This window comes from Aulonocara sp. 'chitande type north' Nkhata Bay, linkage group LG15 (assembly GCF_057382095.1).
Source record: "Aulonocara sp. 'chitande type north' Nkhata Bay isolate Kocher_YH1m ecotype deep benthic linkage group LG15, A_spYH_male_GT1.1, whole genome shotgun sequence".
NCBI classification, from domain to species: domain Eukaryota; kingdom Metazoa; phylum Chordata; class Actinopteri; order Cichliformes; family Cichlidae; genus Aulonocara; species Aulonocara sp. 'chitande type north' Nkhata Bay.
The window spans coordinates 40622174-40640804 of NC_141358.1; the positions used below are offsets into that span (position 1 = coordinate 40622174).

Below are 18631 nucleotides of genomic sequence, written 5' to 3' on the forward strand. Positions count from 1 at the left end.
TTGGGGATCTGCTGAGTTTAAGAAAAAAGTGCCATCAGATTAAAGTTTTCATTTTTCAGCCACTGCAGTAAGTGCATAAATGGGTAGAAATGGAGCACTATCAGTCATGGATTAGCCCAGACCTCAACATTATCGAAGCAGCGATGAAAGGTCATCTCGACAGAGACTGGAACAAAAGGCAGCAACATCCAAAAAAGAGCTTTGAATGTCCTTCGAGAAGCCTGGAGGACTCTTTGTGGCCGATGGGCCTGGTTCTGCCGGAGGTTTCTTCCTGTCAAACGGGAGTTTTTCCTTCACACTGTTGCCGAGTGCTGGCTCGTAGCGAGTCATCTGATTTTGGGGTTTTCTCTTTATTATTGTAGAATTGTCACATTACAAAGCTGTTCTGATTTGGTGCTATAAAACAAACTGAATTGAATTGGTGGTCATAACAAATATTGACTTTGCACCTATTTCCCATTTTCATGTGGCTTTCAAGGGTTTGCGGACGGGGTCGTAAAAGCGAAACTCCTCTTCACATTTTCTTTTTTAAAATGTAAGTCATACTCGGCTTACTTTTCGTCTCCTTTTCACAATCTTCCATTTAATCTGCGTTCTCTGTAATTTTCCAATTCAGCACCAAGGCTACATTTGATTGAAAAGGAAAGCAGAGCACAATCTGTAACTACACTGCCACTTTTTAAAATAGTGTAAAAAAGTAATAATAATATTAATGAATGAGAAAAAAGGTGAAATCAGTTTGTTTAAATATTTTATTGCTATGTAAAATTAAAAATCTCATACCTCCAATGAAAAAGTCCGGCTCTTAAATAAGACAAATCAATCAGGCAAAATAAAAATGTTTGGCATTGTGAACGGATGCTGGGGACGAGGGGAGAGTTCAGTTTGAGCAGATTTAGCGCAGCATTGCTGCTACACTTGTTAGTCAAAACTGTTACAAAACGCACCGTAGCGTACAGACTACCATCTTTGAAATTCTAGTTATCAACTCATGGGCTAGTACACATAGTAAACTACGAAACATGGACACAATGTTTCTCCCTATTAACATTTAATCATTTAACCGAAGGCTTACAGTAGTTCATGACACATTAACCTTAAATAAAAGTCAACCAACACATGATGCAGACGTGCGTATTATTGGCACATCTGTGAAATCCCGAGCACTTAACTACAGTGCGGTGGTGGGTGTTGGGGGGGGCTGTAGCTGCTCATCCCAGCCAAATCTCTGCTGTTACAGTACAATACATTTGAACAGATCAGCCAAGTAATTCAGCGTGTCGAACAATCTCTAAATCGTGCAACAGATCCTCGTCATCCCTAACGCATCCAAACTTGAGACGACAAACATAAAAGTGAAGTGTCTTCTTTTCAGTGCAGCCAAACACAAAGAAGATGAGAATAATTAATGTCAACGCAGAACTTCAAGTATATTCCAAACGCAGCTCCTTTGTCTAACCACTACATCAGAGTCTAAAGGGACTAAAATCTAGTCATGCAAGCCACTTTTCTCTCTCTGTTACAAACTGCAAAGTGCATATTAGGAACTGGTGTGCGCTCTCTGAGAGGTTTGGCTCTTGATGCTGTGGCATTAAAGTCGTCTCATTCTCTAAAGAGGCAAATAGGCTCGGCTTTACTACACTGACATTCTAACCGTTGTGTTGCTCAATAGTGCTGCACTTAATAATATCACACAGGGAAAACATGAAGCGTTAGCGTTCAAAAGGCGACCCGTTTTCGGGTCCTCCGGGCACCACATCTGGACTGCAAAAAACCTCCAAAAGCGAGAACATAAAGTGACCGTTGTTAACATAAAGCCTCTCTTATAAGTTACGAAATAAATAACATTTCAACATTTCAGAAAATGGAAACAAAATAACTGATTATAGTCGGCAAAAATAAGTTTTGTACATCCACTTTTTTTTAATTTAAATGATGGATAGCTTTGTTAGTCCATGTGCATTATGCATCAGCATTCACTGCAGTCATGGAAAAACCTTAGAAAATAAATAAGTACATAAATAAATAATCCTTGCATTGTTTTAGTGTTTGTTATTCTTTTCTTTTACAGTACCATGACTTGTAACTGTACAGTGAGTATAATACAGCAGTTACAATGAGAAACGCGGGGCAAGCCCATCGCCTGGCATTCGAGGGGCTAGAGGGAGGGGACCGAGGGTAATGGTGGTCTGCTGAGCAGAGTGAGCAGCTCCCTTTAGCGATCCCAAATCATCCAGCCTTGCTTTGTTGATCTTCCACAAGGAGACTGGGCCAAAACCAGGCCCCAACCTGGGGTCCAGAGCAGCACCAAATTCAGATCTATACCAGGACACCTAAGATCTGGGTTTGGCTAAAAAAGTCAAGGGAGGCGAGGTTGGGGAGGAGAGGGGAGGTCAAAAGGCCAGGGTTGCCACGGTGACCTCAGAAGTGGCCCATCCTGGCGGCAAAAAGGTTACGGGAGCGTGGCACGGCTGAGGAGATGCTGCCAAAGCTGGACGAAGGCCACTTCATGATGAACTGGGAGGTCACTGGCAGCAGATACCTGGACAGACGGACAAGAGCGAGGGACGGAGGGATTAGGAGAGAGGATGAACATAATGAGAGGATTAGTCATGCAAAGGTCGCAATTTAGAGGTCGGGGCGCCTGAGTAGGCACTGAGACAGCATATAGCCAACTTTTCATTAATGGTTCTACCACTTATGACCATCTCTATTTGCACAATTCAACTTTAATATTTGCTTGGAAGTTTGAAGATTAAAAAAGGAAAGAAAAGGAAAGAAAAGTGAAAAGAGTAGAAAAAAAGAAAAACTGGAGACTTGTGAGATCCGTATGAACTGCAGCACTTGTTAAAACAGCTACGTTATTTTTTTAGAAAATTCCAGAAGAAAGTAAAAAGCGCCAGTTGTACATATCACCACGGACCAAGATGACATCTTCAGATGTTTGGTTTTGTTTGTTCAATGGTCCAAAAAGCCCCAAATAGTCTTTTTTAAATCACATTTAACCAAAACAAACAAATAAAAAAATCTTCACATTGAAAAAGATGAAAATAATAAACATTTGGCTTTCTTCTCTTTGCTTGGCGATTCTTGCGTTTATCAAAATAATGATTTATGTTCTAATCTTTTCATCTTTTCAGCTCCAGTTTTGTGTAATGTACCAAATCTAAAGTATCATACACACAGAGCTCTTAGCTGCGGTCCTGTTTAATTAGGTTATGTGCAGTAATTATGCATCTGCTCGTACAGTAATAAATCATGGACCTCATACCGACTGTCTTTTCTCTCAGTACAACTGTTTTTTGGGGGTTTTCAGCTTTGATCCTTACATTATTTGGTATCATGAACATAAAATCCTCACCTATCATTCCGAGGCACAGGCGTCAGTACCTTTCTAAGACTTTTCTATGACACCTTCCACCGAGACAGAGCAGTGAGGCAGCTCCTGCTAACAGCGTTCCAGTACCTGAGAATGAGACCAGTGTCAGGTTGAGTCAAGGCGAGGGCTGAACCCCGCTTCCATCTTCCTTAGTTAAGGGAAATGAGTCAGGTATGGTTGTCAGAGAAATGTCAGATGAGATGATCGGGATCCTGGACAAGGTTAACTGAAGGTTATGCAAATGTTAGGGTAGCGTTCAGAAGACATGAGACGGGATGCTTGGATTCTTCTAGACTGATCGCTTAGAACAAGATTTACATTTATGGGCTTTCCCAGCACACATTCATATTGTGATATGAGACATTATGCGACCTTATTGCTATATCCGTGGCAAAAATCCTAAGCTAATAATAAAAATACATCTAATATTCGTTTAGTTAAATGAGTACAATGGTCAAAGGGAACGGTCCCCATGGAAGCTCTTAAGATGTGACAATCTAATCAAAAGGGAGCCACTGGCGCTGAGGATTACAGAGTGAAGAAATAATATCTCCTTTTAAGCCAGAGCAGCGATAGCACACTTTTTCTCTGACAGCCCTCGTTTCTTGTGAAATAGCTCTTGGACAAATTAGCTGAGCAGCTTCTTCTGAAGTCGACCGGAAAAGGGGAGGAAAAAAAAAAGCATGTCGCTAAGGGCATCTGTTTCAACACAGCCCCAGACCCAGGAGAGTTAGGAGGGATTCAAATTAACTTGATTTACTCCAATGAGAGTGTCCTTGAAACGGCTTCAAGTGGGCCGCAGGTATCCCTCCAGCACATCATCTTCATCTGTGACTGGACTCGGCTGAACAATGGCTCAGTCCGACACTTCATCTCAAAGTTCTCCACTTAAACCCCAGAGAGGTTTGCAGGATACGCTCTGCTCTCGGCCTTTCACATACGTTCCCAGCAGGTAGCTCAAAGTGCGCTCTTAAAAGAGCCTTCTAACGATTTTATAGCACGGTGTTGGGTGCCACCCTTTGGATTAACTCCTGCTTTACTTATGTTTCTCCTCTCTGTGCTCGACACCTTAAAACATGTAAAGATTCACCCTACATCCACCGGGAATTCTGTAGCTTTGCAGTGTCACGCTTCAGTTCGTTTCCAAAGTTTTTGCTGTAAACTCCAAGAAAAGACACGAGGGAGGAAAAAAAGATAAGAAAATTGAATACTGAACATTCATTAGGGGCCAAGTGTGTGTTCTCTGAGATCCTCGGCTAGTCACTTTGAGAATATTCAGCTCATAAAAAGAATCACTGTGGTGATACTGGCAAGGGGTGAGATGGGGTGAGATGAGGGGGGGATCTTCTCATGTCCAAATGGCTGTCATCTCTGCAGGCTGCATTTAATTGGACCCTCGTTCAGCTTCTTCCAGGTTTGTCCTCTGTTTGATTGTTAAGAAGGTCTTGGCAACAATGTGCATGCTTGAAAGCCAGTGGGTTGCGGCTCATTCATGCACTTGTGCTTTACTTCAATTCATCAGTTGACAGGCACACACTCTATGCACCAATCCATACATGCAATGCTACAATCTAGTGCAGTTCCTCCTGACAGGCCGATCTTAAGTCCTCCATCAAAATTCGACTGCCGCAGTGAAATGACAGAGGCCCCGACAAAACAAAACACCATGACTGAGGAAGGAGAAGGAGACTGCTGCGATAGCTGATGCAATCAGAAATAAGAGGTACAAAAGAGGCTTGAAGGTTATCTGCAGCCCTCATTCAGCTCCACACCCCAATTAACCCTAATTACTGCCACAGTTTTCAGACAAATGAAAGTTAATAGGATCTGAAACTTTTGTCATCATGGGAAAATTGTCTTTGGGTATTGACAGCAATTCCAAGCTTAACAAGAAAGTCATTAGTGGGGCTATTTGGCTACTTCTTCTCATCTGCCCACACAGGACGAAGGACTTGCCTATAACCCCGCCAGGCTGTTGACACACCTGATCGGGGCACTTCTCACGGGGAGGATGCTTGAACTCGAGCAGGCAGGTGTGGTCAACAATGGAGACCCCGTGGACCCGATCAACGCTGATGTGTGACAAAGGCTGGTGTATGTGTGTGCACGCACATGAGACAGTGGGTTGAATTTACAGTACAAAACTCATTTAAATGTTGCATAGCAAACTGTTTGAGGCCATCATAGCTATCTATAAGATTTAAAAAGGAAAGCCCAATACAAATGGATCATTCTATGAAAAACATGTCCTTAAAAGCCTTTGAGGAATAAGAAATATGAGTGTCAATAATGAATATGGTCTTATTATACTGCAGTGTTGCAGTCTTTGACAACAGCAGGTGGATGAGTGTATTTCATTTTTCTAATTCAGGCCTGAAAAGTTCTGAAAGCTTCAGTTTATTATTGTAAAGTCATTAGTAACAATGTATTTATTTAAAAGTCTCAATTAAAGCAACCATTAACCACATTCTAATGTTTAGGTATAATGGTCATTACTTGTGTGATGCAAATATTCATTCTGTCTGTCATGCAAAGATGCAGTGTGTTTAGTCCAGCTGATGTCGCATCACCAAGAAAACAAAAGCAAGCACCTTCCAAAGTTTAGCGTGAATTCCACTTTTTGTGGAAGATGTTGCTTTAAAAACAGATAAACTCAATCAAACAGTGACATATCCTCCAAATTTCCTGTGCAGCTGGATGGGAACAGAGCAAAGGAAAAGTAGTTGGAGGTTAGTGGAGTGCGAGTTACTGAAGAGGGACTGATGATCGTTGTGTAACAGTCACATGACATGTGCATGCACACCCACGCGCTCTCATACACACACAATTTACCCTCTCATAAAAAGCTTATGCATCAATGACAAAATAATCCTAATTGCTTCTCAGCTATCTGAAGTGGTGGTGGGTTGCAACTGTCCCCTGCATGCCTGATGGAGAGATGCGAGCCACTTGTGCCGTGAAACTGCAAGCCACGCCATGTGAAGCCGAGCCAATTTCTGCCTTCTTGTGACAAGAAGAGAGGGGTGCTTAGGGTTGATCATGGCACTGATGCGGTGCAGGTGAGACGCTCGGCTCCCGCCGAGGCCACTCGTACTGAAAATGCACTCGGGGTGAGATGCTCTTGATAAAAAGCACTGAGTGAAAGGCGCAGTTGTAAAGCATGTGGTTAAAAAAGGATGATGCGCTGCAAGCTGGCCGAATGGTTGCGGGGTTGACCAGCAGAGCTCCAAACAGTCTGAATACGCCTCTTTCCCTCTGAACACACTTTGTCACCGTTTTGCTCTATTTGAGCATTTAAAACACATCCTGTTCTTTTGCCGTATCAATTAATCTCAGCGTGGCTTATTTATTAAATGCTAGTGAGGGACAGAAGAGGAGACCATGCTAGACTGTTGGTTGTGCAGCCAAAACAACCATCTCTGGGCAAGTGGGATCAAGCCTGTGTTACAGCTGTGAGGGTGGTGGAGGCAGCAGAAAGCAGTGAGTAGGGACAGTGCTGGAAGATGGTGGGGAAAGGGAGGGGGGCGGGGGTTTAGCAGAACTAAACCAAGCAGAGACCTGCATCGAGGGGCGAAGAGACGGAGGAGGAGGAGGAAGCGGCAGCGACAGCAGCAGGAGTGGAGCCATGGGTAGAGGTTGGTCCAGCAGCAAATGGGAAGCTTTTTTTACACAGACATATATAGACACAAGAAATAGGGAGAGACACACCAACGCGTGCTTAAAGGATACCTACAGCGAGTATATGGACACACTGGGCTTGATGGAGCTATGAATTCTAGTTGTTAGTTATTTCATCGCGTTATCACATCTGAACAAACTGAGTTAAGAAAAAACATGAGCAGGATAGTCAAAACCTAAACCGGCTCTTCAACCATACACAAACCCTTAATACTTTTTTAACAGCTGAGGTTTTTATACAGTAGGTGCAAAGTGATAGCCTGTTAAAATATGCGCAAGAGTTATGAATCATGTAAAGTGAGGCCCCAGGAAATAAGGAGCTCTCTCTCGTAAGGTCATTTGCTGCACAGGCTCATCTGGGGTCTAATTGAATTAAGCAGGCCTCGAGGGGCCCCGGGCTAACCTGAGCGCTAATCTGTGGGCCATTATTTCCTGTTAACAGCACACTCCCTCTCTCCCACTGCCGACCCAGCTCCCTCCCTGTCTGCCAGCCCAAAGCATATGTGATTTAAAAGTTCACTCATTACAAACCCAAGCTGCTGTCTCCTGCGGGGATCAACCTTAAAAAACAGAATGAGGCTGATTTTTTTTTGCTTGTTTGTTTTTATCAGGGTCTCCTAATGAAGATGATGTCTTTAAGGCTCTGCGGAGGCGAGAGAGCAAATGTTTTCTGACAGAGGTATAATGATGATAGGGCTGGAAATTTTAAATCAGAGTCTTTTTCTGTCTGTATCAGTGACTTTAATCAGTTTTGTTTCAGTGGGTTTTTGTCAGAGTTGTAAGTTTATTAATAGGTGCTTTAACAAGTTTCCAGCTACACCTAAATATTGGAGGAAGACACTGAAATAAGTGTCTTTGTTCAGAAGCCCAGTGGAGAGATGTGCAGAGCAAATAATGTCTAATTCCTTTAATTTGTTGCGATACCATTATGGCTAAACTGTTGCTGGTAATTAACTGTAATAATAATGAATTTGAGACCCATTTCTAAAGATGCCTCCTGGACCAAGCCATTACCATTTTTTTAAACAGTTCAATTCAATTTTCTTTGCAGGAGTTAATCTCAACATTGTGCACGAGGATACCGATGACATTTGAACACCCTCAGATCTTATACAGTATGGAGGATGGATAATTAGCTCTCTGTGGCAGCGGGAAGCTAGAAGAATCTTTCAAAAATACAGCTGAAATGCTCGGATGTGCATCTCACCTGGTGTCATCCCACTCCGGGCTGAGTCCGGTCAAAGAACCGCGAGACTCTGAGACAAACTTGTAGACGACCAACAGGCAGTCTCGGCACAGCTGGACCAGCCTGCGACAGCACTGCAGCTCCTGGGGTGACACCACCTCACTGCTCTTGCTGAAGATGGTCTCCCAAGATGAACTGCAGAGCAGAGAGAAGTAGTTTAACACACACACACACACACACACACACACACACATATATATATTTAAATTCTTCTTTTTCGCTTTAACTCATCATTATGAAGTCAATGTTGCTTGCACAATGTAATGACAGCGTTGTTGTTAAATTAGTTCCCTATAAGTCTTTGTCGAGCCGATTCGGTCTCCCTCCAGGCACAAAATTACCAGCTGGATGTCAATGGCATCTAAAAAGTATCATTTTAATGTACAGTGTCTAGTGTACGCATGATAACCACATACAAACACGCAGCCTTTCCCTCTCCATGCGTGCGTACACAGCGCAGACATACAGGAAGACAGACACACTGAGGGGGATAAAACAAATCCTGGTACAGTTAACCCCCTTTACAACCCCGGACATACCCCTGACTGTGAGAGAGCCTCAACAACTGAGGAACACAACCCCGGGGGGTACTTTTGATGTCTACCCCGTTTCACTTCTTGGGAGGTGGGGGTGGCTCCTCTGAAAGGGTTCAAAACAGTGTGCGTTTCCATTCTCTTCCTCAAAGTCGTTTTCAAAGCCTGTTGAATTCATCAGCAACAATAGCTGCGAGGCTGTTTGATTGTTGTTAAGTCCCTCAGATAAAATATCAAACAACAGACCGAGAGGAGGTTGCGGGGGGAGCGCTTCCCCTTGGATTTGGCGTGTGCTATCCGAGGTGCGCCGCTTCACTGTCTCCATGTGATATCAGGGCCCCCTGTTGGGTTCATCCGTGTTGGGGCCGTGGCCCGCTGTAGGGAGGGGCCAGACGATAGGCTAGCAAGCTAGCTGGATGATCCTGGGCAGGCTGTGATCAGACAAAAGCTGGACGGGGTGCAGCATGATGGGGGTGGCTGAGGCTAGGGTTGGCTAATCCTCATGAGCCACATGAGCCAATAGCCCTTCTGCCCAATCTCTCTGCTCTCTTTTTACCGTCTCTTTCTCACTCGGTCGCTCCTCCACTTTTTCTCCAGCCACACTTCCATAAAACGGGAGCTTTCACCAGGGAGCAGCACTTTTTGAAGGAATTCAACATGTTTCAACCACAGGGAACCAGGTCTAAATTAAGTTCTCGGGTAATTAGTTTAGCCCCCTAAAAGCCCTGGGAAGGTAGTATTTTCTGAAAGTTCAGGTCCTCTGGGGTTGGAGCTTGAAGCGATAAAAAATGTTTGATTGGTCGAGCACTCGGAGCGTTTTAGCCGGCCTGAGACTGACTGTGCGATCACACAGTAAAAATAAAAAAAATAAAATGTTTGCTTACTTTCAGAAATACAGCAGGAATTATCGGTTACTGTCTGTAAACGCCACGTTCAGACTGGGACAGACGGATGAGAAAAAGCGAGAGCAGAAGTGGTCAGTCGAGTGAATGAATAGAGGCTGTGTGTCCAGAATCATTACTACATATTATTTAGTACACCAGGAAGAGTTTCAGTGGATCCCCGTATACAGTAGTTTGTAAGGAAAGCTGCAATCAGTAGTGGAAGTCAAAATTCGATTTTAAACTGAAGGAGGGAGCAGAGTTATTGACTGTGGCAACATTTTAACGCACAAACAAACACACTCAGCCCTCCACACCTCTGCACCACGCTGCGGGGAAGATTTTGTGTGAATGGTCGGTGGACTGATTTGCATCATCTTCAGGGCTCTTCAAGACCCGAAACGTAGACAGCCATCGGTCAAATTCCTGCAAACAAAAGTTTGGAGTTGTCCAGCTGCTGTCTTTCTTCTCTCACTGCGTATCAACCCCTTAATCTCCATCACCTTCTCACTCTCCTCCCCAGTCTCCCTTAATTGAGAAGGGACAAATGGAGAACTTAGAGCAGCGACTTAGGTTACATCCTCTGAGCCCACTGCATCAAGAGAAAAGTCGCTGCTGAACAAGTGAACTGTAAGGAATATGGAAGGAAGGAGATGTGAGGAAGTCACACCTTTATCCCAGAAGAGACAAAGATACTGGCAGCCACCAGCGTTACCCCTCAGCCTCCTAGTAGATGCACCTATGGAATAAAAGTAGTAGGTGACTTCCTTCCTAAATAATAATAATAATAATAATGGATACTTTATTGATCCCCATGGGGAAATTACTTGTTTTTCTCTGCATTTGACCCATTCACTTAGTGAAGCAGTGGGCAGCCCACTAAGCAGGCGCCCGGGGAGCAGTGTGTAGGGACGGTACCTTGCTCAGGGGTACCTCAGGGTAGCCGTTAAGTGGATTCGAACCACCGACCTTCCGATCATGGGGTGACCACTTTACCTACTGAGCTATCCCTGCCCCCTAAATGATTGCACTTGGAAAATGTTCAGCAGGTCGAGATCACTGAGATTCAAACAGATGAAAATTCAGTAACACTTGATAATATAACCCACGGCTAAGGGCATAATTCCTCTGTTATTAATGGAATTTCAATGTATTTTATTTGAAATTACAGCATAATTATAGTTACGAATACTTAAATGTAGGCACACTAGAATAAGGGGGTAACAAGTCAGGCTTTTACAGGAAACAAAATAATTGCACTGCAAGTAAAGTGTCTGACATGTCTCGTGGAATAAAAATGTATTTTCCCACTGTAGGTATGCGTGTCTACTTTTTGCGTGTTTAAGCAAGTGGAAACTGGACGGTGCGTCTTCCTGACATGATCAAGTGAGCTGTGACCGCAGTGATTCATCTTGTGAGGATTCATCTTCTGTCGCTTCAAGAAGCGTATAAATAAATAAAGGCACAATAAAACTTCAGAGTATCAGATAACAACCTAAAGTGTAGGAACTCAGAGGCCTTCATTCACCTTCCCCTGCTTCTGTCCCTCCCCTCGCTTTCTTCTTGCTCTCACCAGTGAAAAAGCCTTGATTAACAGCCCAGATTTGTGACCTGAATCTGCACCCTGTCTACAAAGACTAACATGTTTCTTTCATGCCCAAAAGCTTTCAGGAAAGTGCAGTTAGGTCTGGTTGGTCTGTCACTCATTCTCTGTCATTCAGCTGCCATTTCTTCCGCAGTCATACTGAAAGAAAATGGCAAATTGTCCCTGCTGTCAGTGAAACTGATATATTGATGAAAAATGGGCTTAAGGACATGAAGGAAATTGTGTAGTGCAAGAACCTCTAGTTATGGAGATGGAAGAGTGACATTATGCAATGAATAAAGTAAGTGTAATTGGCCTGCAGCGTAATCACTTGTTTGTGTTGTTTCTGAAGAATTAGACTCCCCGAACATTTCCATTCATTCAGGCGACTTCTTTTTGATAACACGGGCAATTTTTCAAAGTCTCTTTTTTAAGTCCTGATTTAAGTAATTGCTTACCGTCTAAGTTGATGTTACATTATAGGTACGAGGCTGGTTTCATTCAGAGGTGCGTAGATTCGTTTTTACTGATCATTTTTTTCGCATGACCCCGGAGCACGCTCAGCTGAAAGAGCCATTTTAGCATCAGTGGAAATAATATCAGCAACAATTGTCTGTTTATCTCCGTTGCAGCACCGCTCTGTGTGCGTCTGCAATAAAACCTGCTTGTTGGATCCATGCACACAACCGACGTTTGACTTTGATATTTGGTGTGTATGCAGCCTTCAAGAGGTTGATCTTTTTAGTGCCCATTTAGAGAGAAATTACGCAGTGGATGGATGTCAGTAAATATAGATTTTCAACCTGAATTTTATTTCAATAAAAGATCCGATGTGTGATTTTAGTGATTCTGTGCAGAGATTTCTTCATCAATTAATTACTTCTTTTCTTTTTTGCTTCTGCAACTTATCTTCAAGTTGTTTCTGTCCATCCAGTCTCTTTCTAGGAGGTTTTCTACCTTGAAATATAAAATGGCACCAGGGTGGATGAGCTAGCTCGCTTCCAATAAGTTTGGGTGAAATGTAAAAATTTTCCAATTGACAATCGTCAGTCCAATAACCGACGACAGGCGATACATTTGCACATGCACAGACTTTTTGATGGACGGAGCAATGCAATCATGCACGGACTGATTTGCACGTTTAGAACACAGAAGAAGTCCAAACATGGACGAACGAATTGCCCAATTACAGACTGGAGGCGAAGGCGCAGATAGAAACGGACTGTTAGCTCAGCGAGGAGGTCGTAGGCGGAGAAGACGATCCACTGGTCTGGACAATGCATCTCCCAGTGAAGTCACGGAAATATCCTTGTATACCAGCCACAAGCACACCTCCAGGACGCATGTTCAACACCGCCGGTAATATTGTTAACCACCTCCGCAAACATTGCAGTAAACAGGAAACATGCTTGTTTTCCTGTCAAAGAATTTAAGTTTTGTTTGGAGGGAATGAAGCTACTCTTTGGATTATTCCTTTATTTATTTATTTGAGACTTAACGTTACATCGCAGCTGGAAGAGACGATTTTTAACTTGTTGTTTGGTCGAGTGTGTCAGACAGATAAACACTGGATCGGCCTGTAAACAGGGTACAGCAGAAAAAAGAAGCCAGTTTGTCTTTGTTTCCCTCCCCACCATTGTGTGTTTTGTTATTTAAATAAAACGCTTTTTTCTGAACATTGGCTACTGCTGTTCTTTCTTTCTGTCATGAGTTTGAGTAAATGAATCGCTGCTACGTTTGGGCGCACTCTGAGGAGGGTGCCGTTAAAACAGCGGTATTATTTATTTCTGTTGACTGCTTCAACCAACATTATCAACAAACTTACTTAAATAAATAAATGTTCCTTGTAAAACCCGTCGACGACAGTCGATATATTCGCCCAAACACCCAAACTTACCTACCAATAACTCCTTTGTCATTCTAAGGCCTCAGTCACAGCAGAGTAAAAATAGGACAGCAGCCTCCGACAAACACTACAGACTGATCGCATTGAATTTCTTTGCTGGCTGGGATCCACTGTAAGCAGTTGCGTTGACAAACTGGTTGCCCAGAGGTTCAGTGTGCAGAAACCTCAAACTCAGTCTTTAGACGCACAGGTCACCTGGTGTGAGGCAGCCACAAGCTTTGCAATTCATTTCCATTTAATTTATAAACACAGAAGATTATTGTGACCAGCTGGAGTCAAAGAGCGAAACTCCACTCCATGAAATAATGAAACATTTATGGCAGAACTTTTACTGTAATTTGCACAAAGTTTAACACCGTAAAGCATTTCTTATTTTGCACTCAAGATGCGAGTGATAGTTGCCGCGTTGAGTGTTTATTCCTTTGGAAGGAGAGGGAAGGAGTCCGTAATTCACACAGCTGGATGTCTCAAAGCTGTGAGCAAAAAATCCCCAAACTTTGGCTCTGTCGTTTCGCTTTTTTACTCAGGCTTTCGAGCCAGGAGCATTTCCAGAATATTTTAAATGGAGCGGCGAGAATGCAGCAGGGGAGCCACAGGAAATCAGAATATTCAGTCAGAAATATTTAATAAGTGTGAAAAACTGGTGTAGCTCTAAATCCTGTTGCAGATTTACTATGTGAAAAGTGAAGCTGCATAAGAATGTTAACATGTTGTTGTTTGCAAAGTGAAAAAAACAGTGATTTAGGTAAGAAGCCGTGTCTGTCTGTTTTGCAATAAGTGTATCACAGTTAATTGTGGCATTATCGCAAACACATTACACAGAAATGCCAACTTGACTCTGTTTAATCAAACAGCTCAAAGCATCAAAGTCGGTTTGATGACAGCGACTGACTGCGACTGGTCCCAGAACTGCTCCCATCTTTGAAGCAATTTCAGAGACCAGTTGACTGCACACAGTTGCAACAACTGTGGCCGAACCCAGTCCATCACCTGGCTCCGACTGGACCTACCCGGTGTTGGAGAAGCAGTTCCACATGCCCTGGCCGTGGCTCCACAGCAGCCTGTTGAAGACGCGATTAAAAAGCCGGTAGAGGTGAAGGCTCTCCACGTCCGGCTCCTTCCAGATCCGCTGCAGCACTGAGCGCACATTGGTACGTACAATGTCCAGCACCTGAGTGATGGAGAGAGTGAGCGGGAGTTGGGGATGAAAAGGACAGAGAGGCTCAGGCTTGAATGGGAACATGAGGGAAAAGTAATGCTACACCTGTCATTTCTTTTCTCCTTCGTTTTTTAATCTCACCTTAAAATCAGCAATGACGGAGGCCAACACAGAGAGCAAACTTGCAATCGCATATATACACATAATGTGCATAAAGAAAGATAAAAATGATTTGAGCGGGTTTATCTCCGGATTCAGGCCTGTGGACTCGTGCAAGACTGCATGCAGAGACATGCAGCCTATTTCTCATTTGTGTGCTTTTAAGGCTCTTCTACAGGCAGGACACAAAGTGCCGGGGCAGACAGTGGAGAGCACGGCAGAGGACTAATTGCTGCACCAACGTCAGTCTTGGAGATAAGGTGTCAGAAGTTCCCGGGCGGTCTAAGGACACCTGCGCCAGCCTTCCGTCATCCCTTCTTCGTTTTCCCATCCCTCCCCACCTCGCTGACTTCTCTTCCTTCCTTTTCTTTCTCTTTTCACCCCGCTCAGAGTGCAGCACTGTGGCTCTTTTGACTTTGATTCCTCGCTCCTCATTACTGAAGTGCCCATCGGACGGTGTGTGTGTGCATGTGTGTTTGGGATGCGAAGAGGCAGATTTCCCAACAGCAATATGAGGCGAGTGAGACATGCATACACACTCAGCCAAACTGATAGATGAGTAAACACACACAGATATGTTTTGGTATGGTAATCAGATAGCAGAGCGGTGGGCGCTATGTTCCTGACCTCTGCCTGCTGCTCATTAGGCTGCTCCACTCCAAATAAAACATCAGCTCGCACCACCGCAGCCCACAACACGGCCAAGCGCAGTTGTGCAGAAAGCACTGGCTGAGAGATCACATCATTACTGACACGCCTACTGGATACCATTACATGTCTTGTCCCCTCTTGTGTTTTGTTTGCATCCTATTTGGTGTGTCTGCCTCTCACTGTCTGACATGGTAATGATCTTCATGCTCGTCTTATTTTTTTCTCTCGCTCTCTGAAGTTTGATTTCGAGGTTATTTTTCGTGCTTTAAAAGTTGTACAAAAGCTTTCAGAGAAACAGGTAGGAGAGGTGACATCTTTGTCACATTCGCCGGTTTTAACAACGTCCATTCTGTACAAGGTGACAGCGCAGACCCGGCGCCGGCAAGGGCAGGCAATTTATGCAGGTGGCAAAAGAAAAACGGGGATCTTTTTGTTTTACAGTTCCAGGATTAACATATCCAAGAATGACGCCTCTGACAACAGTGTGTGAGGCACTGATTAGTATTTTGACGAGTATTTTTAAAAAGTTCTAATAACTAGACAAAGATCAGGTTTTGGGACGTTGCTCTCTGGAATTCAAAAGTCCACATTTCCGTCTGTCTTTGCAGATGGAAAAAAAAGCTACAACTTTATTTTTTATAACCTCTTTTTTGCAACCGTCTCTTGTTGTTTGCTGGGATTGCCTTCTTGTCTGCTCCCAAAAGCAGTGATACTCAGTTGGCCCTAAATCCACCAGAAAGTGACAATTTGAAACAAAACAACGGGAGCTGATACAGACCTGGAGCCAAACTGTTCTATGAATGACGAGTCAGGTGACCTCGCTCAGATCTCCTGAAATGTGGACGTCTGCACAGATTAAGAGGTTTGGTGTAAAAAAGCCCATTTGCGACTTTTTCGTATATGTATTTCTGGGAGTTCCTTTCTCAAGGTGCAAAATACGTAAGCGCACAAACTGATTTAGTAACCTTTACTTTTACTGGTAGTTGCACCTATTTTTATCTTTTTTTACTGACACGAACAAACTGGGCCTGGGTTTAGGAAACAGCGCAACCTTTGCTTGCTCTCACATGCCATTTCACATCTGGCTCTAACACTCACCTTCCGCTGTTTGGTTGAGTCCAGCTTCACCAGCCAGTAGGAGGCGACCTTTGGTTTATGATATTTCCAGTTATCCAGAATCTGTGGAAGAAAAGTAGGAGTTAACAACTGAAAGGTAACCTTAAAACCTGCTACAGATTACCTGCAGAGAAGTTCAATTATTAATAACAGCCTCTGCATCGTTCCAACAAAAAACAAACCAAAACAGACTACATTGCTACTGCTGTCTCCCAGTAGCAGTCCATCATTACCTCGGGGTTATTACCGTGTGTTAAAGGGCAGTTACTGTGCTGTGCAGTTCAGTCACAATAAGAAAGCATACGAGGCCAGGAATACACCTCCAGGGGGAAACAGATGCACCTTTTTGACTCCAGGGCAGGCGGGTCTTGGTCAAACTTATTCTGTAGAGATTCCCTGTCCTCATTAAGATACTATACAACAACTTATCACTGCCAAGTTAAAGAGTGCAGTGCCAGAGAACAGTTAAACCTGCACTTTTACAGTACTTTAAAACTGAGAGAGTATCTCAGAAAAGCTGTAAATAAGAAAAATGCACATAAAATATATCATTTACATGTAACACAAAAGAGTTATAATGATAATAGATTTTTTACAGGTTATGACCCTGTGAGTCAAAAACCCTGGATGTGTTGTTATGCTCAAAAGCTGTCCTGGATATTGCAATGCACAAGCTCCCACTGCCAGCATTACTGTGTGACTAAAGGCACTGTTATTGTTGTCATGTTGACACAGTCTACATCTCCCCACTGGTGCACATACCTCACACGTATCGTGCTAGATCCCCTGCAAACACTGCTCCCATCGGGAAGCTGCAGCGCAAACTTTATGTGTACACACACACTCACACACACTCACGCTCAGAGTTGGGTTTCCATCATTTCAGAGGACATTACGTTGACTTTCCTTTACATTTACCCCGTCTAACATTAAACCAAGTCTGCAGTTAAACTTGGACAATTTGCATTTTTATCCCCAAAAGAGAGACGAGTCCCCACAGTGTGACAGTATAAACATCTATTGCCCCCCACCCCCTACACAAGTAACACATGTACACACCGTACACAGACAAACCAATGCAGCAAATAATTTGTTCACATTCTAGAAAGTTGCTTGTTTACTTGTTTAGCTTTCTCTCTCAGTAAGAACCCAACAAACAAGGTGAGAAATTGGTTACCGCAGCACATCTAACGCTTCTTACGTTTTGGGTCTTTTTTTGTCTGGTAAGCTGCGTGCTCATTTGTCACAATGTGTTTTGTACAGGCACAAATTACCCTCAATTTCATCTTTTTATTGGTTCCAACGCCGGCAAAAGAGACGGTTCTGAATGAAAGATAAAGGAGCCAATTACACGGATACAAACACATCATTAGCCCAATTAGACCCAAGTTTAAATCACGGAAAGCAAAAAACGCCAAAGATTGTTTTCATGCCAAGTGAACACTCGTTTTCTCCTGAGGCAAAGAGTCAACAGTACAGGTGCAGCTGTTCGTCTGCGTTTCCACGGCGCTCTCATTAGGGTTCGTTAACAGTACAGGTGTGGCGGTAATTGTCTCCCACAACCCTGACACACCCAGATGTTACCCACACAGACACACACGCACACATTTTGCTTTAAGGTGTTTGTGTGAGGCCACTAATAAGGTGCTGGTGGCTCGCCCTAACAACAACAAAAAAATGCTGTTAATTTTTCAAGAATTGTCACTTGTTTGTCCATTTTTACATGACTTACCTCAACATAATGAGCATTTAACTTTTGACATTTAATAAAGTGCCTGTCTGACCTCTCACATGATGGCCCAATTTTTTTTTTTTTAACGTAGGCCTTGCTTGGATCCAGACCAACACTACATTTGCTTCTGTCGTTGTTACTTTATTGCATTTTAAGAATGTGGTTACTTTGCTTGATATATTTGTAAGTTTTATCCTCGAGCTTTGCATGGTTTGCATTTTATTACCTGGCTTGTGTAACTCTGTTTGAGAAACTATTATTATTGTTACTATCATTTGGAAAATGTGTGTATTAATCTCAATCTTTAGCTACCTGCACACAGATGCTGATTGTTTTAACAGATATTTAAAGAAAACAAAAGTATCCTTCATTGACCACTATTTTAAGTTCCTAACTCCTAGGTTTAGCTTTATGAGCCAATTTCTTTACATAAATTTGAGTAATAATTTGTAGCACAATCACACCTGTGAAAACACGAACACACCGGGATGTCCAGGCCTGACCAGAAGCAGAGGAGGAACTGATTGATACAAAGGGGCAGTGGGGAATAGCGCGGGGCGGTAAACTGTTCGACAGGTTGCTGCTGGGGTCGTTTGAAAGACAATG

General features: G+C 43.3%; 1 protein-coding gene across 3 annotated transcripts in view; it reads right to left on the reverse strand.

Annotated features, from left to right (window-relative positions):
- Positions 1-712: 712 nt before the first annotated feature.
- ttll7 (tubulin tyrosine ligase-like family, member 7) overlaps positions 713-18631 on the reverse strand; it is an 82287-nt gene continuing 64368 nt past the window's right edge. Inside the window, exons 18-23 of one of the 3 annotated variants that reach the window (XM_086263422.1) lie at positions 16276-16356; positions 14219-14379; positions 8265-8438; positions 6938-7038; positions 3362-3466; positions 713-2542 (exon numbers count right to left, since the gene is read on the reverse strand). In XM_086263422.1, the coding sequence (XP_086119548.1) occupies positions 3384-3466; positions 6938-7038; positions 8265-8438; positions 14219-14379; positions 16276-16356 (600 nt within the window). In that variant the 3' untranslated portion in view covers positions 713-2542; positions 3362-3383. The remainder of the gene's footprint in view (positions 2543-3361; positions 3467-6937; positions 7039-8264; positions 8439-14218; positions 14380-16275; positions 16357-18631) is intronic. The other 2 variants (XM_086263424.1, XM_086263423.1) reach the window with 2 other exon arrangements.